This window comes from Myiozetetes cayanensis, unplaced genomic scaffold (genome assembly GCF_022539395.1).
Source record: "Myiozetetes cayanensis isolate MyiCay16 unplaced genomic scaffold, myiCay2020 scf21, whole genome shotgun sequence".
Classification (NCBI taxonomy): domain Eukaryota; kingdom Metazoa; phylum Chordata; class Aves; order Passeriformes; family Tyrannidae; genus Myiozetetes; species Myiozetetes cayanensis.
Genome location: NW_026087423.1, coordinates 5,621,505 through 5,647,407, shown reverse-complemented (window position 1 = coordinate 5,647,407; position 25,903 = coordinate 5,621,505). Strand labels below are relative to the sequence as shown.

At 44.6% G+C, this 25,903-nt stretch overlaps 2 protein-coding genes across 3 annotated transcripts in view; one reads left to right on the top strand and one right to left on the bottom strand.

Moving 5' to 3' along the window:
• Positions 1-10,230, bottom strand: part of PI4KA (phosphatidylinositol 4-kinase alpha) — a 54,938-nt gene extending 44,708 nt beyond the window's left edge. Inside the window, exons 1-10 of one of the 2 annotated variants that reach the window (XM_050318584.1) lie at positions 10,012-10,230; positions 7,767-7,883; positions 6,451-6,544; positions 5,697-5,785; positions 5,158-5,230; positions 4,582-4,841; positions 3,828-3,894; positions 1,747-1,895; positions 1,126-1,191; positions 40-136 (exon numbers count right to left, since the gene is read on the bottom strand). In XM_050318584.1, coding sequence (XP_050174541.1) covers positions 40-136; positions 1,126-1,191; positions 1,747-1,895; positions 3,828-3,894; positions 4,582-4,841; positions 5,158-5,230; positions 5,697-5,785; positions 6,451-6,544; positions 7,767-7,883; positions 10,012-10,230 — 1,231 coding nt within the window. The remainder of the gene's footprint in view (positions 1-39; positions 137-1,125; positions 1,192-1,746; positions 1,896-3,827; positions 3,895-4,581; positions 4,842-5,157; positions 5,231-5,696; positions 5,786-6,450; positions 6,545-7,766; positions 7,884-10,011) is intronic. The other variant, XM_050318585.1, reaches the window with a different exon arrangement.
• A 308-nt stretch (positions 10,231-10,538) lies between these two features.
• SNAP29 (synaptosome associated protein 29) lies at positions 10,539-19,745 on the top strand. Its single transcript, XM_050318656.1, has 5 exons — positions 10,539-10,844; positions 12,276-12,472; positions 13,204-13,289; positions 14,351-14,458; positions 15,583-19,745. The coding sequence occupies exons 1-5, from the start codon at positions 10,632-10,634 to the stop codon at positions 15,738-15,740; spliced, it is 762 nt and encodes a 253-aa protein (XP_050174613.1). The 5' UTR covers positions 10,539-10,631; the 3' UTR covers positions 15,741-19,745.
• Positions 19,746-25,903: the final 6,158 nt, after the last annotated feature.

Sequence of the window (25,903 nt, the reverse complement as noted above, 5' to 3'; positions counted from 1 at the left end):
TAATGAAGGATAAATAAAAAAAAAATACAAATACTATACCTTTCATATAGTATAATGTGTCTCTCAGCATTTTGAACTGAGCAAGATAAAGGGGGTCACTGAATGCTTTGTAGTAGAGATCTGTACTAGCACCCGTCTGAAAGAGAGGAGAAGAGACCTCCGAGATTCAAAAAGAAGTATTTTCCATTACAGAGACATATAAATCTCATTCCACTCACATCATCTCTCCTCCACAATGTAAACAAGCATGTAAAACAGGTACATGAAGTAACCTCTTGACTTTTGCCCCTCTACCTTTAACAAAAGAAAAAGTACAGCCATCCTGTGCATTAAATAAGATTCAGGCACTCTTTTGAAGAGCACACGTCTGTTCTCTCCAACAGTGTAGGAAAGAGGTTTAAAAAAGGGGGGGATTCAAACCTCTCATCTTGCTGAGACAGCAAAGAGAGAAAGTGCAGTTGTCCCCACGTAGGCAGTGCCCAAAGGAAGGCTGGGGAGCAGAGCAGTCATTCTGCACACACAGCTGAGCTCACACCCCTCCCGACACAGCTCTGCCCTCAGGGGTGCAGTGAACCCCAGAAAATGCGTGGAGGCTGTGACAGAACTGCACCCAGGGAAGGGGAGAGCAAGGACAGGCAGACCTACAGAACCCAGCAGGGCACCTCTGCAAGCAAAGCTCTGCACACTGGAACACTTATCAACATGTTAGAGATGACACCTGAAAGAGCAGTAGTGACTTCCAAGCCAGAGAAAGGAAACAACCAATACATTTTATCTACGTGGAAAAAAGACAGTGTTACTGCCATACAAACTAAAGACCTCAGTCTGCAGGAAAGCAGTTTTGGGCACCCAATGATGTAAAATTTGTCAGGACAAGAGAACTGAAGTAAGAAGAATAACTATTTCCTCCTATGTTAGTGAAAAACATTACTCCTTCACCCCTCCCTCCATTTTTACACTGTCCAAGGCCAGATTTAAACCAGAGAACAAACTGTCCAAAAATGAAATTAGTACAATTTTGCAAAGAGAAAGCATATCTTACACAGGTAGAAGACTAATTTTCCAAGAATTATGGCCAAAAGAATGAAGCCTTCAGGTAATTCAAAAAGGAATTTAAAAGCATACCTCTGCAACTTCAGCTATAACTGCATCCAAGGTCTTCAGAAGAGAATCCCCAACAATCTGTTTTACCTACAGAGGAAAAAACCAAAGAAGGATGTTTCCTGTTGGTGACTCTAGAGAACACAATTTTGTCCATGCAGAGAACACAAGTCACTTCACTGCGAAGTGTCAGGTGAAATTAAGGCTGCAACAAGAAGATTTGAGCCTCTCTGTGCTGTTCCACAACAGCTGGTGCAGGAAGCAGACAGGGCCTGCAGGCTGCAAACAGCCCCTTGCATGGACTCCCAGCAACTGAACCCTTCCAGCAAAGGGTCTCATTCTCACAGTAAAAACCAGCTCTGTAAGCTACCTCAGAACAAGGGCTGTGCAAGACTCAAGCAGGAAGCAGCTGACATAAACTTATCTGATTTTCCAAATTCTTCACAGTTTCTATGAACATTTTTAGGAATGCTATTGAAGCGTGACACCAAATGCCATAAAAACAACATTACACAAAGCTCGAGAGAGACAAAGACTTTCATTTCATTTGCAACTCTAAAAGCTTAAATTTAACCTGAATCTCTTTCTAGCACAGATATCTGGAATGCAACCTCACTGCAGCCTTCCCAGGGCCCCACCACGTACCATGTTCAGCAGCTGTCGGAGCATCTCCAGTGGGATGTTAAACTCTTTATTGTTAATACCATTGAAGAGGGGAGAAACTGAAAAGCTGGAGCTGATGGTAGAGAAGTAATAATCAGGATCCAGTGCACTCCCATCAGGAAGATATGAACCTGATCAGAAATAAATAACAGAAATACAAGTTTGAGGAGGGAAAGGACATTAACTTTGTTTAATGGCAACATTTGGTCACTACTAAAGAGTTACTTCCAACAGAGGTACAGTCTTTAACTTGCAAGCTCTTCAGAGGTGCATTTCAGCTCATCTAGGGGTGAATCAAGACACAAAACTATGATGAAGAAACACATTTGTTCATTAGAAGTTTACCACCACAATGGAAGAATTTATTTCAGAATGACTTGTTGTCAGAGACACTTAGACAAGAAGCCTTCCCATGCTACTGCCATGCATTTACCTGAAAACATTTGTGAATGCCCTTTACGTCAAAAGCACAGAAATGCAAAGAACAGGTTAAGTCAAAACTGCCTTGTGAGGTTTCCCCCTTTATTAGGTCAAATGAACACAAAGCACAGCTTTCATCTTAGAATAGACACCAACTCACTGCTGCAATTTGAAGGCAAAGAGAATCAAATTATTTTTTGGATTCAAGTACTCTATTAAACAAACAACTTGCTCAGCAAACTGCTCTCAGCTCTGTTTCCACTTGAGAAATTATATCTCTGCCTTTCTGAAGTGCTCAGCTGGCCATGCTGGAGTAATGTTCTTGTGATTAACAGGCTTTCAAGCAAGACTATTGATTGACAACAACAAAGTCTTCAGTCATTTCTTCTCTAAACCATTAGCCTTGGCCAGAATAAAACCAAGGTCACAGCTCATCTTCTTCAGAAAGCAAGACTATCACAAACTATATCATCAGAAATAATACAAGGGCTGCCTGTATCTGAAATACCTGGTAGAGGTTAGTACTGAAAACAAAATCCTAATTAGAATAATCATAACACTGCTAGAGAGACAATGAAACTGATTCCTAAATTTGTGCAAAGTTGTTCACTGTTCACCTATAGGTTTAATTATTTCTGTTCTACTATTATATCCTCTCTCTAACCTGCAGCCTTTTTTTTGTTGGTTTGCTTTTTAATTCAAACCACAAAGACCATAAGATTGAAGAAGAATAGGTTGGTTCAGCAGGGCAGACAGAAGGTCTGCTTGGCAATTTAAGGATGATATTTGAATTACCTTGCAATCCCATTATGAGTGAGGAAAACAGATGCCTCTAGAAATAGCAACGTGAAGGAAAAAGTAAAGCAATGTGGAAGAAATTATTTAAACCAGGGCTTGAGAGAGAGAACGGCCCAGAAAACAGATCAAGTCCAAGCTGTTAAAAACCTCAAAGGGCCAGACAAAACCAGAGACAGCAAAGCACCCCAAAGACGCAGAGCCAGTCCTCCTCTTGACTCAGGAAGGACAGTTTATTTTCAAGCCCTGCTTTGACTCAGAACTCACAGCTCCAGCTCTACCCAAACTCAGTGGTTCAGGGTCTGTGCAGTAATTCATGAACCTTGTTCCTGTTGTGCCTTTTGTGACACAGTAACCAATCCCCATCAGTGACCCCTCTGCTGTGCTGGCTCTTACACAGCGACCCCCATCCCGCTCACATCCCATGGAGCAGCGGGTCTGGATTTATACAATGTGCCACAAAGGCTTCAAAATTCCAGATCCTAATCCAACAATCTGGTTGCCCAGTGAAGCACAATATTAACCCTTATTCCTCAAAGTTTCTCAGCCTAATCTCCCAAAATATTTTTGGTCTAGATGAATTAAGCTCTTCAGTACCAGGCACTGCCTGGCAGGAAGGAAATCGTGGCTCAAAACCCTCCAGAAACAACTGAGCCTGCAAACTGCTGGTGTTAATAAGAACTTCCTACTGTCTTTAAACCACAATTCTCTTTTCCCAATCCTACCAGGCATGTGCCACAGAATTACTGTAAGAATTCTAGAGGGTGGAGTAAGAGGTCAAAAAGTTTTTGGTTTTCAATTTTCTCTAAATTGCAACAAAACCCTTGTTCTTCTGAGAAATAATTTACCTTCAAAGTATTGAATTGCAGTTCCTCCAGGAGAGCTGGGAGGGGGAATTCCCCGTTCAGGACTAACCTGAAATATCACACAAAAGCTGTATTAAAAAAAAATATTTAAAAAGACATTGATAAATCTTTCAAGGAACGGTTTGTACACTTTATAATGAAACACAGCTTCAAGCAAAAATAACAGGAACTAGATATTGGTGGGCCTATCAGCTCCATTCCAGTCAAAAATAGGAAGTTAAAAAATGCTAGTTCAGTGCTTTTCACTAAAGGGAAGAGATCAGAACAATGACTCCTGTTCTGTATGAAACTTTGTTAGTAACAATCTGTGGTTTCAAAACCAGCATCTGAATGCATTTTTCCCCAAGACAACGAACAGCCACAGCTCCTGGTGAACACCAGTGAGAGTTCCTGTACCCTCAGCACTTCTGAGAACTCTAGCCATTAAGTGCCAGCTTCCCAAATTTACAGATATACATTACAATGCTTTTTAATGGGAATAGCACAAGGAAACAGATTTGCCAATTGCTGCACGTGAAGACTTACTAGGACAGTTGTTAATTTAACTGTCACTGATAGTTCTGTAAGAAACTATGAAGTCATTTTGAAATTCAGTTGTGGAACCAAAATAAAGAGTTTTCTATCTGGTCAAGCAATGTGTTAAGGGACTCTCTGCATATCCAGATGCTGTCTTAACTCCACTCAGATCAAGAAACAATCTCAGCACTGACTCCAGCACAGAGCAAGCCATACAGACCTGTGAGATGCTGGATACACTGCTAGCCTTCCTCTTTAGTGTTCCTTCCTGGCAAACAGTGAGCAGGGAACTGGGAAGAATTGATCTGAAGTCATTGAAGGATCGTCGGCGAATTCCTTCAAGCTCTTCCGGAACTCTCAGGGAATGTGGGGGAATTTTAGGAAAAAGCTTTGAAAGGAGAGCCTCCTCTGAATTGCTGTAGCGACCAAAGGCTCGAGAAATCCCCATCAGGCAGGGCACTGCATACTTGCATAAATATTCTGGAAAAGAAAAACACATTTAACAGCACATTAACAGTAACTTAGAACTTCTTCTTCACTTTTTGCTATCATTTCACTAAACTGTTTCAGCCTAAAGTGCTTTACAAAGACTGACTTGTACAAGTAGAGGAAAAACCATGAAGGTATCACAAATTAATGAGCTTCTGCTTCTGTATTTGCCAGCCAGCAACAAACACAACAGATACGTGGGAAGGGAAATGGAAACAAAAAGCTGCTCACTTTTCAGGATAACCAGCAAACCCAAGAGAAGTTCAGAGGACAGGAGTTACAAAAACAGTAACAATTTTATTGGTACCTTTATCATGCATTTGTGGTGTCTGGCACATTCCCAACAGGAACTGCATTACTTGCAGGATTGCATCCAAAATCTAAAGTCATCAAGACAGACATACAAAAATATCTTTTGGTAAAGAGGTGTCATTCTCTTACACCAGATCACTCCAACAAATCAAACTTGCACATATTAATGTAAGGAGTTTCTCAACACTGTGTGACTAAAAGAGCACATTGCCCTCACTCAGCTCCCAGAGCTGCTCTTGCAAAGCCTGCAGTGAGCTGTGAGCACCAGCACAATCAAACTGCAGCAGCCCTAATCCAGCACCAAAGCTGGAATTCTAACCGGGCTCAGCAACCGACACCCAAAAGTAACAGCAGACTTAGCAATATCTTCCAGATGCTTGACAATTAACACAAGCAAATTAATGCACCGGCACAGATGCTACAGCAACCAGCCCCTCTGCAGGGCAGGAAGCAGCTGCTGCACTCTCCTCCTGACATTTGTCAGGACTGCAGCCTTGGAGAACTGGGTCAGACAACAGCACAGACAAACTGCACCTGCTCTCGCAGAGAGGCGTCCCTGTAAGCAACGTCCGACAACAACGTCACCAAGCAGAAGCTGAAGTTTTCTGCCACTGGAAGCAAACCTGCAAAGTGACAGAGAGAAAAATCAGCCACTCCTTAGAGAGAACCAACACAGAAAGAGCAAATTATATCAAAACAAGAAGATATATGTGACTGCCATCTCACACAGTTCTGAGATAAGACTGTAGAAAAATACAGTGTTGCACACAAAATCTAAAAGCACTCTGACCACCATAATTTCAGCCTGAAACATTGGGAAAAAAATCATAATAATTAAACTTTCCCAAGCTCTCAAGTAACTTAAAAAAAATTTGAATGATATAATACTATATATGCGTTCTTATATTAATTCTAAGAGACATTAAGGGAGCAAGAAATGAAGTGCCTGAAATAGCAGCTAAGCATCAAAGCTAAAAGCAGAGTGTATAGATCTCAGATTCCACTCTCCTCTAACCACTACACAATCTTCTCTAACTTAATACAAAATATATTGAACACAGAACTATTTGGAAAGTTCCATCTACCAAAAAGTGGTGAAGCAGGAAAACAGGGAGCTATTCAACTTCCTCTTTGCTTCTACAGAAAATGAGTATTAAAGGCTGTCGAGCCAGGAGCTAAGAACCCAGCAGGACCTCTCCCCTCCCAGGTACTGTGGCCTGAACAACCTTTGCTATTTCTATCTCCTGGCTGGCATTTCATAAGGAAGATCAGAAAATCCAAACATCACCTCTGCCTTTCCGGGCATTGCTTTCCTCTATCCACTGGACTTTGGGAAGACCCTTCAGGAGCCGGAGCAGGTACGGAACCACATTGTCCTTGTGCTGAAGAAGAAAAGGTTCTATTTGAAATGGAGAAGAAAAGCTGACCCATGTAATCTCCAGATGGTTTAGATATATGGAAAGAATCCATTAACACACTCAGAACTTGCTTCCCATGATCACTCCACAGGCTTCTTGAATCTTGCAAAACTGATTTCAAAACAGGCAAATGAAAAGTGACCCAATTCAGTGCCTTAAATCCAAGGCTTTCATTCCAGGCAACAGTTCATTCTCTGTAAAAAGTTGCAGAAAAATGTTCCAGAACCTCAATGCATCTACTCCCAATTTATTAACTGACAGCAAGGTCCCAAAATAATTTGAAGGCAGCTAGAAATTCAGAGTGCCAGTCCCACCTCATGTGATCCACCCCATGGCAGTCCCTTCACACACCTGTGTGACGCTCCAGCTCCCTCACCTGCAAATCAAAGGACAGCACCTCCCTTCCCCATGGGCTTGGATTAACTAATACTGACTGCTGGCTTTGGAAACATCATAAAAATGCTATGAAATACAAATATTGCCTTATAAAAAACGCAAGAACAACTCCAATAACACCCAGGCAAGCTGTACCACAGCACATGGACCCTCAATTCAGGCCTGAAGCAAATTCCAGCTACATGGAAGACTTTAAAGTGAGGTCTAATGACTCTAGACCTGGGACTGGGTATATCCTCCCTCTCCCCTGCATGGAACAATATGATGCCCAGTGCTCCAGGGAAGAGAACCAGCTTGTCCTGCCCAGGCTGGCAGACACAGAAGGGATGCCAATGTACAATGCAGTCTGTGTGCTCTGCCTGTCTGTTTATCCTGGCCAGTGCCAGGCAGGAAAGGGCCTGCTGCAAACCTGACCCTCAGGAGTGCACTGGAACATCCCTGTCATTCAGGAGCACGTGGGGAAGAACACACAATGACACACATGGTTTAACTAAATCCTCCTGAACAGGAGTCTTTCCTTTCTCTCCTCAAGGTGTGATGACCAGAACACACGACAGCAGTCTGGCTGTGGCAGTGCCATGACTACTTTCTTTATTCTTCTATCTCACTCCTCAGTGCTGTCCTTGCTTCCTTGTGCTCTCCTGCCTGCATCCATCTCTTACCTCTGAGATTTTAAATTATTTTTATGAAGAAAAATACCAACTTTTCATTCATTCAACAACTGAACTTCAACAATTCCTTCAACAATTAATCTTCCAAGACAAACAGTTAGCCCAGGTGGGGAAAATACCTGCAGGTCAGATTCAATTAGGAAGATTCCTAAAGCAATAACAGCATCCCTGCGACGTTCATCCAGCTGGAAAATCCCATGGAAATCCACTGGACACATACAGAGCAGCTTCTGCACCTGAAAAACAGCGGAGGGAGAGAACAGTGGAACAAGACAAAGTGTCAAAATAAACTGAAGTTTGAAGTGCACAGTGGTCTCTCCATCTTCTGGAAGACAGATGGGCACAGTATCCTCCTTTAGTCATCAGCCTTAACGAGAGCATTCAAGGGTTGGGAAAGGAATGACAGAAACCAGAGAAAGACAGGAAAAGCTCAAGTAGAAGTCAAACATTTCTACCACAACATGTGTTGATTTAAAGGCTTTCTTCAAGACTTGATCAAAGTGCTGAAGTACAGCAAAGCCTTCCTTCACTGGGTATTTTGGATGTGCAAGAAACGCACAGCAGGCAAATGTATCCCATTTACGCAATTCCCATAAATAAAAAACCAGGTGGATGGAGCTTTGGTTACAGTTGCACCAATGCACTGCTCATGCACAGCACTGAACCATTAACTGTTACCAAGATGAGCATGACTTTGGCTCCAATCTTTCAGATTACAGATGAAGTTCTCAGAACTATTATTTTCTCATTACTTATCTAATACTTAACTCCATACTCAGCACACACCCCCCTAAAGAATACATCAAATCCCCCAAACACTTTGTTTTTTCTGTGGAACTGTTAATAAATGGAAAATGCAGCAAGCATATTGTCTTTTCATGAATCTCCTTGATGTTAATGATTACTATCTAAAGAGGACTGTCATAATAAATGCTTGACTCACCTATGTTTGAATGTCAAGTCACTTCCTATTTAGATAACTCTTTGAATACCCCACCTCGACATTTCTGAACCAAGACAAAATTTCCCTAGAGGATTACAAGAAGCTACTGGATGCTCAGTGGAATTTAGGATTCTGGTCCTTCAAACGCCAGATCTCATAATTACAAGACTTGTAAGACAACAACACAAATAAGCCTCTTGCTCAACATAAAACGCTGGAGAGGACAGGACATGTGAACTTTGGAAAATGACTGATGCTCTGAGTGTTCCACGTCAGGTTATACTTGCAATAACATGAGTGAGTAATTTTAGCTAGATATGAACTGTTAATATCATTTAACTCCTACTGTAATCTGTCTAAACTAATAAATAAATAAAGAAAGGAATCCCTGGATATTTAGTGAACCGACAGCAAGGCTTACAGAAATTATTCACTGTTGGCTGTCATAGCAATGGCACGCTGCCAGAACACGAAGTAAGAAATGAAGGCGGTAACAGCCGGCCAGGAACAAGCACCAGAGTTTTCATCAGCACCGAGCAATGCTTTTCAGCTATTTAGTCATGATTATTGCGTGAGGCCATTCAGACGTTCTGTCACTTCTGGCTCGGGGCAGCAAAGCTCCCCCAACACCCGCGTGTCCATCCCTGCTCCACAGCCCAGCACAGCCCAGCATAGCCCAGCACAGCCCAGCACACACCGGCCCGGGCATCGCCGCACACACAGACCCCGGGCCGGCTTTACCTCCAGCCGGGCTGTATCCACCCAGGCACGTTTCACCCGTGGCCTGGATTCGACGGGACACCCGGAGCAAAGCAACCAGTCCTAATTAGGCTGAGACTAATTACGCCCACAAGACCCTGTTCCACAGACTGGGGGGAGGCGCAGCCGCTGAGGATCCGCGTTCCTTGCGGGGGACACGGGGGGGCTGCGCTGACGGCGTTTTTGGGTCAGGATGGCCCACAGGAGCACCCACGGACACCGCCGGTGGGGCAGATCCCACTCCCACAACCACAGAGAGCCCCGCCCGAGGGGAGCGGCATCACCCCGGGGCATCACCCGCCCCCACTCCGACCCGCTGCCCACGGGCCGCGCGGGTCCCCACGCGTGACAGCGCCGAGGGGCCCCGCACAGCCCGCCCCGCACCAACACTCGGCACAGAAGGGCCCCGCAAGGGGCCGACCCTTCCCCGGCGGCCCCTCCCATGACGTGCAAACACACAAACACGGCCCCCCTCTGGCACGACGACCCTCCGACCCCCCCCCACACACGCGGCTTCCACGCGTGACAGCCCCGCAGTCCCACACGCGATACTCCCACACGGCACTCCCGCAGCCCTCGACACACAGTGACAACCCCGCCACCCTCACAGCCGCAGCCCCCCGCCCACACACACACGACACTCCCCTCACGACGCCCCTCACCTTCTCCAGCGGCGCCGGGTTCTGCACCGCCAGCGAGCGCGCCAGCGACAGCACCGTGTTGAAGTAGAAGCCGCGCGCGGTGGCCGCGCCGCCCCCGCGACCCGCGGAGGGCGCCGCGGCGGCCCTGGCCGTGGCGGTCGCGGTGCCGGTCCCGGCCGCCGCCGCCGTGGCCGCCGTGGCCGCAGCCGCCGCTGCCGCCGCCACCGCCGCGGCCGCCATGTTGTGCGGGAGCGCCGCCGGCCCGCGCGCCCCGCCCCCTCCCGCGAGAGCGCCGCCCTCCGCGGGATCGCGAAGAACCAATCACGCCGCCAACATGGCGGCCCCCGCAGCGGCTTCACCATTGCCCGGTGCCCGCACCGCCCCCAGCCCCGCTCTGCAAAGGGGCGCGCCCAGCCCAGCCCTCCCAGCACCCCCCCGCGGCCGCAATGGTCCCGCCCAGCACCGCCCGTCCCCAGCGGCGCTGCGGAGCCATCGCCCCGCCCACGGGGGGGGGCACGCGGTGGTTCCGCCCGGCGCGCGCAGGCGGAAGGAGCGGAGCGGCCCGAGGCGGCGGCTCCGTGAGGGTCGGGGCTCCGTGAGGGTCAGCGGCTCCCCGAGCGCTCCCCGCGGGCGGCAGCGCCATGTCAGCCGTCCCGAGGAGCTACAACCCGTTCGCGGAGGACGATGAGGAGGACGCGGCGGCCGCGGTGGGTGCCGGCGGGGCGGGCGAGGCGGACCGGCAGCGGTACCTGCAGCAGGAGGTGTTGCGCCGCTCCGCCGCCTCGGCCGACAGCACCGCCCGCTCCCTCTCGCTGCTCTACGAGTCCGAGCGCATCGGCGTGGCCGCCTCCGAGGTGGGTCAGGGACGGGAGCGGAGCCTCCGCCCGCAGGGCCCCGGGGCTCCCTCGGCCCTCCGGAACGAGGGGTCTTGTTGTCCCTTTTCCCCCCGACAGTCCCTCTGCAGGGGCAGCCAGTGTTCCGCAGCCTCCCTGTGTTAGTGCCGGCTGGTCTCCTGGGTGATGGTTTGGGTTCTGAACGAAAAATCCCAGTCGCACCCTATCTGTGTAACGCTGAGAATGGGACTGGGCCGTTCCTTCAGCTGCTTTTAACAATTCTTACTGAGCCTTACGAGTGGCGTTTAAGCCTGGTGTTGTCTGACTGAAAGGTTTCCAGCAGTTCTCTCGGTCGGGTGCAGGGCCTGCCCTGTCAGCTGTTTGTGATGTGCTTGGCTTCACCCCGATTAATCATTTCCTTCATTCCTCGGGCCCTGTTTCAGAGCACTTTGTGCTGGGGACGTGGCTCATGAAGCTCCTGTCCATTGTGTCACCTGCTAATGGGCTGCCTTGGGTGTTGTTGCCCAGGTTAACCCCAGAGCAGCCCCGAGCTGCACGAGGTGCTTGTGCTCAGGGGGTTCTCAGTGGGACTGCTGTGAACTTTCAGACTTGTTTGTCCAGAAAAGCAGAAGGGATGAATCAAGAGCTCAGGCTTGACACAGGGCCTGTGGTAAAACTTGAGTTCTGTGTGTTTGCTGCTTTATTGAGGGAGGAAAAAAAGAGCATTCAACTAGAATTTCCCACAGTTTAGCAAGAATATGAACACAAGTTCTTTGTTTTGCATTAGTGGTAGCTGCAGGCAATTTTCCTGCCAGAATAAATCTTTGTGTTACTTCGGAATAATGTTTGTGCCGCTGAATTAGAAAATAATGTACTTCCATATATAAAAATTCCTAAATTCTGCACTGTTAATATGAACTAAAATACTCCTGCAGTCTGAAGAAGTTCTATTTGTGTTTATTTCCTTTCGTTATTCTGTTCCTAAATTATCAGGAACATCCCACTAAGGTGAAAATAGAATCCCTTCCCAGTGAAGGTGCCATTCACAGCTACAAATTGTTGTGCTCACTCATCTCCCTGCCATAAAACCTTCGGGTTTGCACCACATCACCCTTGTGGTGCTGAGCTTGTTCCCTCAGCAAGAGATGCAAATGTCAACCCCCCGAAAGGGCAGCACAGCAAACTCCTGGATGCTGTTTGTAGCAGGAGTCAGGGATCTGGCGTGGCACAGGAAGGAGGATTTTACAGCTGGTTAATGCCATGGCTGAGCAGCAACTCTTGATTGAAATGCCCTGGGGGAAGAGGAGCGAGTGAAAAAGCCTTTGCCTTTAGAAATGATCCACACAGATGAAGAAACCCTTGTTACTTTTTTTTATCACGTCTGTTAAAATGTTTGATGTGTCAGTTCATCTTGGCTTCACGAGCTGCTCTTTCCCTGTGGGTGCCTGGCAGGAGCTGGTCCGGCAGGGAGAGGCTCTGAAGCGCACGGAGCAGATGGTGGATAAAATGGACCAGGACCTGAAGACGAGTCAGAGGCACATCAACAGCATTAAGAGTGTTTGGGGGGGCTTGGTGAACTACTTCAAAGCCAAACCTCCAGAGAGCAAGCCAGAGCAGAATGGAGCCCCTGACTATTATGCTAACAGCAGGTAAGTAAAATAAACGTTTTTCTTGGGCCTTGTCTCCCACAGCGTCTCTGAAATGTCACCAGGATATCAGAACTTAAAAGATCTGTTGATTGTGTCAGGCAAACTCCTGAGATGGTTTCTAGCTCCCTGTTTCCTGTAACACCTAGAAAAAATAGTCATACTTCCATTTGTATTTGTAGGGGTAAGAATAACTTTGCATTTGTGGGAAGTCAATCCAATTACACAAAATTACACGAGTAGTTCATCAGAGCCTTCTGAATTATCAGGCTTGCTTCAGTCTTACCAGGAAATCTTGATGTGCTACCAGTTAAATACTGAGTGTGTTTCCCTCAAAGCTGTAAGTAAAAAAAGAATTCCTGTGAAATGACTGTGTCTTGCAGTATTTGTTTCTCTTCAACTGAGAAACTTCTGTAAAGCCCAATAATGCTGCATAGCTTGATTTCCTCCATCCTCCACTAAAGGAAGGGAATGTGTTGCCTCCAAGACAGAAGATGCAGTTTTGGTTTTGATAGCAATGTTTCCATTTGCTATTTTGAGCACAAAAGCAACCAGTTCTGCTTTCAGTGAACACAAATGCTGATGGGTAATAGTTCATGTAAAAGGAACATTTTGGATCAGGTCTAACAAACTTGCTCTTCTTGTGTAAATGTGATATCTTTTCTTGATTAACAGACTCAGAATGAGGCCTGTGGTCCATACCAGTATTTTCTTTTTCTTCTCTTTTTCACTAGGTTAAAAGAAGCAATGATGTCTAGTAAAGAACAAGAGTCAAAATACCAGGAAAGCCATCCAAATTTAAGGAAGCTGGATAATTCAGGTTTGTTAACTTTATTTTACACTGATTGCCTGTCATCCCTTGGGAGCAAACTTGCAGAGTGATGAGGGCAGAGACCTTCAGCCTGCCCAGCTGCTGACTTACATTGCTACCCAGCATCTGGAGATTTGTATCCCAGCCTTCATGGCTTTGAATCCTAGGGAATTGTTTCCCTAAAGCCCTTTACACCCATGCTGCAGATGTGATTTTTTTTTTTAAATTTGGATACAGATTTTATTTAGCCCTTCCACTGGGGAATTTATTCTATAGCCTGTATAGACTTTAAAAGCAGCCAGTGCTTATATTCTCGTAGGGGAGACACACAATGTGCAGGCAGCCTTGCCCCAGGTTTGCCAAAATGTCAACTTAATGTTGAGGGTCTCCTCTTCACCATCATTTGTCACAGTTGTCAGATGCATTTTCCTCGGTGTCTCAAACGTGGACTGTAACCCTTCCTACTCGAGTCATCACCTGATTCTCACAAGGCAGCGCTTGGGGTTTGGCCTCATTCCCCTTCCCACAGTGCCTTGACTTCTGTGGTGGCTTTTATGTGCCAAGTAACTGTTCCTTTCTCGAGGGGTGGTCGGTTAATTAGCGCAGTGGGAGCGGGAAGGCAGCAGGGTATCCACAGTTGTAGGTGAGTAACGAGAGAAGCGCTTTTGGGCCGTGGGGCTCCGCTCCCCTCCGTGTAATGCCGAGTCTGTCCACGGGAGGGCAGAGCAGCTTCGGGGGCCTCGCCTGGGGCGGCTCCCTGCGGGTACAGGGACCGTCCCACCTCTTTATCCCGCCTGGATGCGAGCTGGGAGCCTGGAATTTCCTTTTTTTTTCTCTCAATTACCTGCTAGAACTAAAAACAGGCAGCTGAAAAGAAGAATTGTAGCTTTATTTGTGCATCCTGAGAGGTGCCCTAGAGACAGTGGTGTTGGACTGCTGCTGATAGCCCTGTGATGGGATTACCTGACAGCTGTGTTCAGGCTAATTTTTAACATCCTCCCTAAAACTTTAAAGCCTCTTCTCACTAGCTTTTTTATTATATAACATTCTGTATTCTATACCCTTAACAGACAATGATTTCAGCAAAGCAGATTTAGTTTCCTCAGTGCAAAGGGATGATTCCTACCCTAAGAACCAACAGCTGCGAGCTTACCACCAGAAAATTGATACCAACTTAGGTGAGTGAGAAAACCGAAGCTGTTTGATGTAATACAATTGTCAATTCTTTATTCCTAAACCAGATAAAAAAAAAAAAAAGGCAGGCTCATCCATCCAGTCTGAAAAATCTTATAAAGCAGGTTTTAGTAGTATCAACAAGAAAACACTGCTTCAGGTTGGCATCCCAATTATACCAGTGGGGATCCTCACTGCTGCTTTTTCTAGAGCTTACCTCTCACATGGAGAGGTGCATTCAACTTACTGAGCTGACAGTTAAACTCAGATATTAAACTGTACATCAGCTTGGACCCAAATAATTTAGAACTCTGCACAGCTTTTGAAATAAACATGTTTTGCTAAAAATAGAAGAATCGAAAGGCACTAAATATTTAATTGGTGAATTTGCCGCATTCCTTTTATTGCTTCCCGAAGCTGTTCAGCTGACTTTGCCTTCCTTTGTTCTGTAACACATGGACAAAGTGCCTCTTTGCTTACACGTGTCACTGTGTAGCTGACCTAGAAAAAAGAGATTGGAAAGAAATCGGGAAGGAATGGATCAGAGAAATAGGCAGAAGAGTTTAGTGGAAGCACATTTGTTCTACTCACAAGCTGTGGAAAACTTCCTTGCTTCAGAAGCATTTATACCAATCAATCATGCAATAAAATAGGCACCTTGTAGCCAAATTAGAAAATCTGGAGATGGGAGGTTTTCATCTATGATGAATAACACTGAAGATTTAAGAAGTATTGACGATACTTCTGCATGAAGTTTAAGGAAAAACAATTGAGGTAGTGAGCAGATTGTGGATGCTGAGCTGAGAAAAGATGTACCTGATTTTCTGTAAAATACATTTAAAAAACAAAAGTGACATTACAGGGTATGTCATTTGATAAAGATCCAGTTTGGTGTTAAGCATTTGAAGTTAACTTGTAATAGCAGAAAGAAGGAAGTGATCCCTTCTGGTAGTGATGCAGTACAACTGTGGACAAACCAGTGCTGCCGCTGCTGCAGAGGAGCACTCAGAGCTGGGAAGCTGTAACTGAGAGTTTCTCACCCAGGAGAAGGGGGAATGCTGGCAGTGGCCATGAGAGCAGGATGTGTCACAGCACGGTGGTTCCCCATGGTCCCTCTGTCCCCTGACAGATGAGATGTCTTCCGGACTGAGCCGTCTGAAGAACCTGGCCCTTGGTCTGCAGACGGAAATCGAGGAGCAGGATGATATGCTGGATCGGCTCACAAGGAAAGTAGAGACACTGGACATCAATATTAAAAACACTGATAAAAGAGTCCGACAACTTTAAAGGATTTTTAGAATTTCTTTTGTCCAGCGTCAGTTCATCCTGGATGTCTCATTTCAACCCATCTCTTAAAAAATCTTGGATGGTGTCTGTTTCTCCTTTTTTCTGATACGTTATTCGTTTTGTTTTCCATAAAATTCCATAGGCTTAATTCAGCACAATACATGAAATTCCTCCTCAGTGTCCATGGGAATAGTGCATGTGGAGTGAAGTCTCTCAGCACTGGGTCAGGATGCCCTGCTCAGTTGTGTAACTGTGTCGTGTGCGTGGAGGAATTTGCACTCCACAGAGCTTCAGTGTCCTTGGCCTGGGAGCTGTGGGGAGAAAAGGAACTGCATTTTTTGCCTCTGTTTTGGGCAGGGGGAACAGAATGTGCTGCTTTGTTCAGAACACATGTTGCTAATTCTGTTTACCTACAGCTATGTTAAATTCTGAAAAAATGCTGATTTCCAGCTGTAAAGATAATTTAAAGTGACTGTTGTGGCATTTCTGGGGCTTAAGGAATGAACTGTTCAGTGGAAGTTGTAAGATATCAAGGGTGTCATGCAGTAATGATAATATCCTGTGTGTGTTCCCCTTCCTAAGATGACTTTTGCCAAATGGTGAATCCAGGAACTGTGTTTTTTATGTTTGGTCACTAAATTCTAATTGCCTTTACAGTCTTTCCAGTAAAGATCTTTAAGGATATCATGATCTGCAAGAAATGTTGACTGACAGTGACCCAAAGAGTTTGGGTAACAAAATCAGGACTTAAATGTATATGTTTTTAAAGATTCTTTTGCAGACATTGTCACCATCTGCTTTTTTGTTTTCTGCTCTTTCTCAGCTTATTCATTTAGGTGGTTATTTGAAAAAATAGCTTCCACTTTAGGAATGGAGAGTTGGTCTGATACTGCCCAAACAGACCACAGAAGGTTGTTTAACATTGATTTCAAATGTTATTAAGGATGGAGCAGATGCTCAGTTTTGCTGGGTGACTGTTAAGAAACTCCATGTGGGTTCACGTCCACCTGCCTTGGCTTAGCAGGTAGGAACAATTCCTGCAAATGAGGAAAAGCTCAGAAACATTTTTGAGTCTTCCAGGTAGAAGTTGAGCCTTTCACTTTATTTTGTTCCTTTATAAGTATCACTGTAGAGCACAAGAATCACAATTCAGCTCCAGCCTGAAGACATAACAAGATCTTGCTGCCTGTCTTGAAAATGTGTGAGTTGTGGTGGTGTGGGGAGGCCCAGGGACCGGTGTCAGTGTTGGAACACTCACGATCACCATGACAATGTGTGGCTACAAAGAGATAAGTTCATTTTTTCTGAGCCAGTGCCACATTATGTTATGAACTCAAGGAAGACCTTGGTGTTTCAAGCTATCAAACTCGTGTCCTTCACGGGCGTGGCATTCCCACCCTGCTCTTTCCTTTCTCAAGGGATTTGTTACCTTGAGCTCACTGGCTGCAAAGTGCACCCAGTTGTTCAGGAGGTAAAAGAGAACTCGAGGCTTTTCTTGTTTTACTGTGTCTTCTGGAAGTTCACTTGCAGAAAAATAAATCACTAAAAAAGCTACACTTTTATTAACATTGTATTATGGGAAAAATACTACTCCTGGCATTCCTAGCAGGGTTGAGTTGTGAATTAGATTTTAAGATGAGCTTCTGTTTCCATTTGTTACTCATGTCATTGATTTCAGTCCCTAAATAAAAATCTGATTTGCAGGGACATAAAACTTCAAGAGCTATTGAATACTTTTAATTGCTTTTTAATTTTTGATTTGTATCATTTATGTTCATTTAGAGCCATTAAATACCTTATTAATATATCATCTTTTTGGGTGTATACCATGATTCATTATCTTACTCTGTTAGAATATTTATTAATTAAATGATTTGATGTATCAAGAGAGACATACATTTATTGATACATTTATTTAGTTGATATATTTATTTAGTAAATTATACAGTTGTTAGTATTCAAAATGTTAAGTACCTCAGTGAAGGAAGATTGAAATTTTGATTATACCTGGTTTAGTTTATTTGACTTTCTCCTTTCAATAAAAAGGGTGAAAAGACATGTATTTTTTCTTATCCCAGTGCTGGTTACAGAAACTCTTGTGTCTTAGAGAAGTATATGAATTCTCTGCAGAACAGAGAGTATAAAAAATTGCATAGCAATTAATAACACTCCTTTTAGTGTGAAATCTGCCATTACCTGTAAGAAACTGTCACAACCCAGTGTCTGCTGAACCAAGACTCTGGCAACGAGGGTGGACACTGAGACTTTCTTGACTAAGTTGTGGCAAATGGAAGAAAAATTATTGCTGGAGGATTTAATTGTGTTATGGGTGGTAAGAAATGGGGAGCTTGAATCCAAGCAAAGACCTTCCTGCCTTTCTGATGTGAGCTACTCCACATTTAGTCTCTGTAATTCCCCAGAGTGAACTCAAGTTTCTGCTCAGATGTTTTGTTGTGTTGGCCTTACGGAATGTTCACTTCAGCCCGGATATCTTTGATGCCTTTAAAAACCCAGGTAGGGAAGGGGAATAGAAAATAAATCCCAATTTCTGCTTTGAGAATGGGGTGATCCCAGCAGACTGGAATGCCAGGATCTCAGCCCTGTGGAAGTTACAGAGATCTAACCCCTCATCTCTTCTAACAATGCCATCACTGCCTCAGTAACTACTCCTGCCTTTGCTTAGGTTTTCCTTTTTGCCTTGTTTAATGGCCTCGTTTTAAAGGATTATTTCCTACATTGGGGAAATAATTGCAGGGGGGGAAAGACTGTGCATGGTTATAAATGAATGTCTGCTACAAACCCAGTTCCCTTCCTCTGCTTCCATGTAGGTGCTTTATGCTGGAAATGAACTTCAGTGGAGCTGACCTGAGGAGACAACACTTTTGTAATAGTGATGATTTTTTTTTTCTCTTGGAATAACTTTCCATCCTGCAGGAAAAGGAAATTTAGAGGAAAATAACCACATGGATTTTGCCTTTCCAGGAAATGCCACTTTGCATGTGTAATGAAGGATTTACTTCAGTAGCTTTTCTTTCTGTTTCCTGAGATGGAGTTTTATTTCTTCTTGGATACTGCTGAAAAACTTAAACTGTGTGGGGTCTAGGAATTTCAGAAGAGATTTAATTTGCACTCACATGCTAACTTGATAAAATAAATGATTTTGCCTGCATATTCCTGTTGGCATGTAAACTGGTGTTCTTGCAGCAAAATAGTTCTGGTTATTTTTATTGGCTCGAGGAGAAGTTTTATAAGGTCAGAAGAAAATGGCAAAAAAGTATTTTAAGTATTCTTTACAAAAGGCAATTTTCTTGCTTCTCAGAAACTTTGCTGCTCAATTTTGAAGAGATTGTAAACACTTGGAACCAACATAACTTCATAACACAGACAAGACTAAAAGCAGCAAGGAGAAGCAGTGGGAATAACCAATATCTGAGGACTCGATTTCCAGGTGTATTCGATTATTAAATTTCCTGAGCATTGAATTAATTATTGTAACAAATGATGTGACTCTGAGTCTGTACTCCAAGGGTCTGTTGCTGTGCTGAGCTGGATTGACCCACGGAAATCCTCGGGACACGAGGGTGTCGGGGGCTCTTTTAGTGTGTGAGATCCATCTGAAGTATTTTGCTGCCCAGTAGCTTTCGTGATATCGTTTGTTAAATGGTGAAATAGGAAATACTTTCCACCCACTCTGCCTTCTGAACCAACAGATTTTTGTAGGCATTTTTACAAGCATAACGTCATATGGAGAATATGTGTTGATTTTTACTTTGAAATATGTAGGACTTAATTTTCAGATCATAGGTAGTGATTGTTTGTGTCTATAGCTTTTTAAAAAAGAGCTTTAATTCTGTGCCACCCAGGTATAACACTTTTTGTACAAGTCAAATTGCATTATCTTTTATTTAAATGCTAAACTGGACTGTAGTTCAGCAGTTTAGGAGATTGAGTGAAGTAAGTGTTGAATGGTAAGATGGTCAATAAAAGGTGCTTATTGTTAACAAAGAGTTTTTGCATTTATTTCCCAAAATTTTTTTATTACAACTTCATTGTCACTCTGAAAAGGGAAAATCAGTAGAAAGACTGTGTGGTTTGGTTTTTTTTAAATTCAGGTAACTTTGGTTTGCTGCAGTTATGCTGAGTTCTTCAACAAATGGGAATTGAGAGCTCTTCCATCTCTGCACTTGAGTGTTGCATATAGAAAAATCAAAATAATGCAAAGAGCACAGTGGGAGATGGTAGAGGACGGAGCAGTGTGGTGGATTCTGGATCTCTGCTAGGAATATTAATTGCTTCCCTGCTCTGCCTGCATGGAGAATCAGTTTCTGAGTCTTAAGAGTATTTCACACACAGCTGTTTGTTTATGGCTGGTCAGGCATTTCAACCCTTCTTGTGTTTTCTCAAGGACTTCAGTGCAGTCCCTGCCTTCCCGGGGAATGAGGGAGGGAAGGGGGGTAAAGGAGGCTCATCGAGGAGGTAAAACCAGGCAGAGCAGGTTGGAATGAAGGACCCCACGTTTCTACTTGTCCCTCTCCCTGCTCCTGAAAACAGGTTTGGCTTTAGGAGGCAGTTCTGTGATTCTCATTTCGTTTTAGTAGGAGGGTTTGTTTGCTTCCAAATAAATTTATTACATATTCCTGAAACAGAAAAATATGAAGAACAGCTCCACTGGGACCAGAACTGAAGGCTTGGGAAGGCTCAGTTGGAAGCAAGCAGGGAGGTGCCCCCAGAATAAACGGGCTGCCAAAGCAGGAATGCCAGGCAGGGTTTTCTAAATACAGTGACTGTGGAGCCCTGCCTCCACTGCAGAGTCTACATGGACTGTGACTGCTGTGGGTGAGGCAGAACCTTCTAGAAAATGGGCTTCCAGCTTTAGCTGTGGATATTTTGTGAAAAACAATGGGCTTCCTTGGCATCTTCATTCTCCATGACCCTCCTTTCCCCTCCCATTATCTGTCAGTCTGCTCTCTGTTGATGGCCAGCACTCCTGTGCCCGCAGGGAGCTCTGCCCACCAGTCAAGGCTCTGAAGAGCTGCTGGATTTCTGTCACTTGGAAGAAGAAGCCTTGTCCCAGCCCTGTGTGTCTCAGCCTCCCAGGGTCAGGGAGGGCAGCAGGGGTATGTAGGGAGTGTGCCACCAGGGCATTAACCCTGCAGTGGAGGAAGAAAATACAGTTTGGGATGTGTACATCAGGTGCTGGCAGCCCTGGAGTGGGAGCCACTGCCCAGAAGAGTTTATCATTTCAGATCAAACATGTAATTGCAGTTGGAAAGAATGCCACAGTTTAGTTATCTTCCTTCATTTTTACTCCACAGCTTTTCTTCAGGACACCCTCATCAGTGCATTCATTTCACCAGTTCTGAGTTCGAGTTATGTAGGTACTAAAATCTGACCTGTTTGCCCTAAGATCTGAGCCCCAGATTTCTCTGAGAATTTCTGTGCAACCCCAGTGTTTGTTTGCATGCAATGTTTGTTGACTAGATGGTGCTGTCTGCATGCCTTTGAAGGAAAATTCCTATGGGAATATTGCCTTGTGTGAAGCAACTGCAAAGGCTGGTGGTGCAGTCTGCTCTTGGCTTCCAGTAAGGTCCACGGTGATGCACTAAGGCAGGTCTTGATAGTCTAAGCTTTATTACCCTATTTTCACCATTGCCTTGTGCCTGCATTGGCCAATCTGTTTACATCTGTGCCCACTGAGCCTCTTGGAGAATGATACAGGATGTTCCTTCCCTCTCTGAGTGATGTCTAGGCAGAGAGGCAGCCAAGAAATCCGGCAGTCCGATATAAATAGGTTACAAAATTGTCGTGTAAGAAAGCAAAGGTTAAAACCCGATTGCATCCACCTGCCCACAGACAAAGCTTTGCAAGGGAAGGACAGTGTCAGCCTCTGTTTTTCCTCCTGGAATAATGCATGCAGGATGACCAGGACTGAATTCCCAGGACTTGTTACTAGTAATTTGACTTTTGTGAAAAGCCAAGAACTGTTAAAAGGCAGGATTTTGCTGGAGACTGAGATAATTCCCGATTCAAAGTTCTGCAGCCTCCTTCTGCCTGCCCTGAAAATATTTAGGCTGCAAACAGCACTGCAGAGGAGACCTGTGAGTCATTTTATCTGCTTCATCGTGCATTGTTGTGTTCTAGGCTGGTGACATTTCTGGCATTTATTTTTGCTCCTCAAGCTGCAGTAACACAGCATGGAGAGGAACCAGCAGTGTTTGTGGGTGCCTTTGGGATCCTCCCCACGGGTGCTCAGAATGCAAGGCAGGCACAGTCAGTGAGGATGCAGAGCCTGTTCTGCTGTGGCCGGTCTGTCACTGCCCCCCGTGCAGGTGTGAGTGGCACAGGTGGGAAACACTGATCAGTACACCCTGTACTGTGATAGGGAGAGGGGTGTTCTTTCCTCAGTGACACAGTTGCAATAATCCAGTGATGGGTTAATTTTTGTTGGTGTGTGTTTAGCAAGATCTGATGACCTAAAACTGAACTGCAGCATTAAGCAAAATGCAGGTGAGGAAACAAGCTCGTGAGGGGCCTCTTTCTGAGGCACCAACCTTGTTAAGCTACAGAATGATGCTCGTGTGCCACAAACTGACAGCTGTGACACAGCAAAAGCAGCCTGGTTCTCAAGACATAAAAATGGCCTTCTGGATACAGAAGTGCTTTAGCAGGTCTGATTTGTCACTCTCCTAATTAGAGGGAAGAGTCTTCCAAGTTGAGCAAAAATATCATAGGGAACCTTTGTGCTGAATTGCAGCAGAAAATACAAAACAAAGGTCCCTCTGCATTTTATGCACACACCTCCTCTGAATGCTCACTTGCATCAGTCAGAGGAATATCCTCCCATTACAGCACTGTTTCCAGAAGTCCATATAATGGTTTAGTCCTGCTCATCTATTTGACTTTTCATCACTGACTTCTCAAAGTTTTTAATTTCCTTAGCCATATCCCTCAGAAATTTCCCATGCCATCCAAGCAATACATTCATTATTGAAACTTGTGTGATTTAATAATTTCCTGGCACAATAATTCCAAAACATGTGGGAGGAAAAATGGAGAAGGATTTTTCCAGCTCCAGGTGTTTATTTTACCACCTGAATCCTTGCTCTTGACCCTTTTGAGTGGCTTTTTGTTGAACTGCATTTCAACTACTTGCCTGAGACAGACCTTCGTCCTTGCAGCTGAAGGTGGAGGCGTGGAAGCTCATTCTTAGGAGTCTGATGTACCTGCTCTAGCATTTCTAGCTTTGAATTTCTGGAGCTGTTTTCTTTTCCACAATCTCCATAAGCTAAACAAACACTCTTTTCAATGGCCTGCTTTACTAATCAGTGTTTGAGATGCAATATTGAGGCCTTTACTCCCCACTCGAGCCAACTGTGCAGCGTGCTGGGTTTGCCATGGCAGCCTGCCAGGAGCCTGAGGGCTTCACCTGTGCCCAGGAGAGGTGAGACAAAGAGCACAACCAGAGCAGCTCCTCTGTGGGACACAGCAGCGCATTGCTGGCTCCCAGGTATCACTGGACACCAGCAGCTACTGGCAATGACTGAGCAGTGGGGTCTGGGTGCATTAGAAGGTAAGAAGCTGGAGCCTTAATTCAAGAATGTACTTACGAAATAGGTGCATATTTGTGTTGAGCAGCACATTAAAACCATTAAGCTCCCTTATATATTTGCACTTGGGCACATGTAGATGCATTGCTGAGTCAGCCTGGCTGTGTTAATGATCTCAGCAGATCTCCAGGGAATGTCTCTGCTTTTCCAGGTGTCTCAAGTGTCAGGGCTATGAAGCCGATTCCTGTAAGAACAATTTTCTCTTGGTATTTGAGAGAATCATTAATTCTGACTTACTCTTCCTTGCTAAATAATGGCATTTGAAAACATTTGAAGAGACATTTGTTAAGCCTCTACAACCTTGTTACGTACCTGCCCGAAAGTACACAAAATGAGCAGTCAGGGAGAGAACCTCTGACGAGTCTCCCTGCTCTGTTGTTCCACTGCTCAGTCATCTGTGGGCCACACAGTATAACATAATGTAGATTTATTTTAACTCTCATCAACTGCTCTGCTGTTTTAGTACCTCTGCCTGGAGTACGGAGTGACTGGAAGATTGCCAAGTCAAGGGAAGTCTGCGTGTGAACAGCCGGGAGGGATAATACGTAAATCTGGTGGAAAGAGGCAATTAAAGGCAGTGCTGAGATAGAATGAAAAATAGACAATATTGAGCCTCATCAGAAATAGCAACATAAACAGCCACTTACTGTACAGTGGAGGGAACTTTGCTGTAAATAACTGCATTTTACAGAAAACAGATGGATTATGAAATCTGTGAGCAGACTTACAGAAAGCAGTTTGGTCTTCAGGAACATGTCCATGTTGATGTCTGCCAGGTCCTCCTGGCACAAGGGGACAAAGGGTGGCTTCTCCCTGCTGTTGTATTTACAGAATCTAGAGGGGAGCTGCAAAGTTGGATTGCACACAAGGCAAACAGCGCTGAAAATAATTCTGCATGTCATATGTAACTATGAATGGAGATGACAGAGGAAGTGACATCTGAGATCAGCAGTGTAATAAATGGTATCTTGTTGCTTTGTAACCCAGGGGGTGACACACAGTGAACACATCTGACTGTCCAGAGGGACCATGTCTGTAGCTTACCAGGATCTTGGTACCACCAGCAAATCCAACTGCATCATCTTTTGACATGAGTGGGTGGACTGGGAAGGGACAGACCATTCCAAAATGTTTAACTCGATATTACAAATGAGGATGGGTTCCAGCTGGGTTTTAATCCTATGGCCTGTATTTGACCGTTCTTGTTTTGGAATAACTGATCAAAAAGCTCAACAGTTTCCTGTATTCTACCATTTTTCCAGCTATTTCACTGGCTTTGTGAATGAGTAAAGTCAGACACAGCCCAGACACAGCAAATCAAGCTCCTGTTTGCAGACACAAACTTGGCAATATGCATTAACTGAACATAGTTCTTGCATCAGGCAACACATCATGTGCTGTCTCAGCCACATTCTGGGCTACAAGAGAAATACGCAGATGTTTAAGGATCTTTGGCAGGGCCCATGCCAGTGCTTATTTCTTAACACTAAACTTGTTTCTTTCAGTTCTTTAGTTCTCCTCTTCCAGCGTAACAGAAGAAACAAAAGAAGAGCTGCTTATTATGAGCATGTTTCAATCTTCATGAAATGGATAGAACACGCAAAGATGAGTCACTTCTGATGTGCTGCAGCCAGAGCCCTGCTCCATCCAGAATTTTAAGCACTAGACTCTGGTTGAGTTGGAGCAAATGACTTGTAGAGAGCTAAGATGGAAGAGGGAAAATTCCAACACCAGGGCTAGAAACTCACCCCTTTGGATGCAGAATGGCTCAGTGCAGGAAGGAGACAATTAAAAGCTACTGCATGATAACCTCCATATATTCTTTTTGAAATTAGTACTTTATTAGATCACATTTTCCCCCGATGGGGACCAAAAATCTGCAAAGCAACATGACGACAACATGCTAAATAAATGGTTTAGCTAACACTTTGTCTGCTTCCCCTTTCCTTTTTGTGTTTGCTAAAGATACTCTGCATATCTGGAACAGCACAGTTTGCCAAAAAATTGATGTAATTTTTTTATGTTTCAGGGCACCCCTCAGGCCTTTAGAAAAGTACAAAGTACCAAATATTCTTTAAACTGGGGAAGATTTTTCTAAACAGAAAGGATTGTAAATTCCCTCTGGTGCTTGTTAAGGTCTCTGCACAGGAGGTTTTCTCCCTTTATTCGACACCCCTTACCTAAGGAGCATCTCTTAGACTGAAAGTCCTGGCATAAAGGGCCATGGCTGTCTTCCTCTTGTGTCATCTAAACTCATTCTAGTGACAGGGTAGCAAAGTGTTTATGGATTGCTTCTGCCAGCACTTAGCAGGAATTTTTTTTAAGGTAACTTAGTCATTTCATTATGAGGACTTTGAGCATGTGAGCCTGTGCTTGCCTACATTTTATTCCAGCTCAGCCATCTGGTTTGTGTTGTCAAAAATCTAAAAGGTAGCAAATTTGTGATTGTTGAACTTCTCTGGGAAACATCTTTGTGTTGTGTTTGTGTGTTGAAAATTCTAGTTAAGACTGAAGTTCAAGAAAAGCCAGTCTGTTACATTCAGGTTGTGTATGTCA

Coding starts and splice junctions, on each gene's coding strand:
- SNAP29 (XM_050318656.1), top strand. CDS start 10,632: ATGTCAGCCGTCCCGAGGAGCTACAACCCGTTCGCGGAGGACGATGAG. Junction 10,845..12,275: donor TCGGCGTGGCCGCCTCCGAG/GTGGGTCAGGGA, acceptor GGTGCCTGGCAG/GAGCTGGTCCGGCAGGGAGA. Junction 12,473..13,203: donor GACTATTATGCTAACAGCAG/GTAAGTAAAATA, acceptor CTTTTTCACTAG/GTTAAAAGAAGCAATGATGT.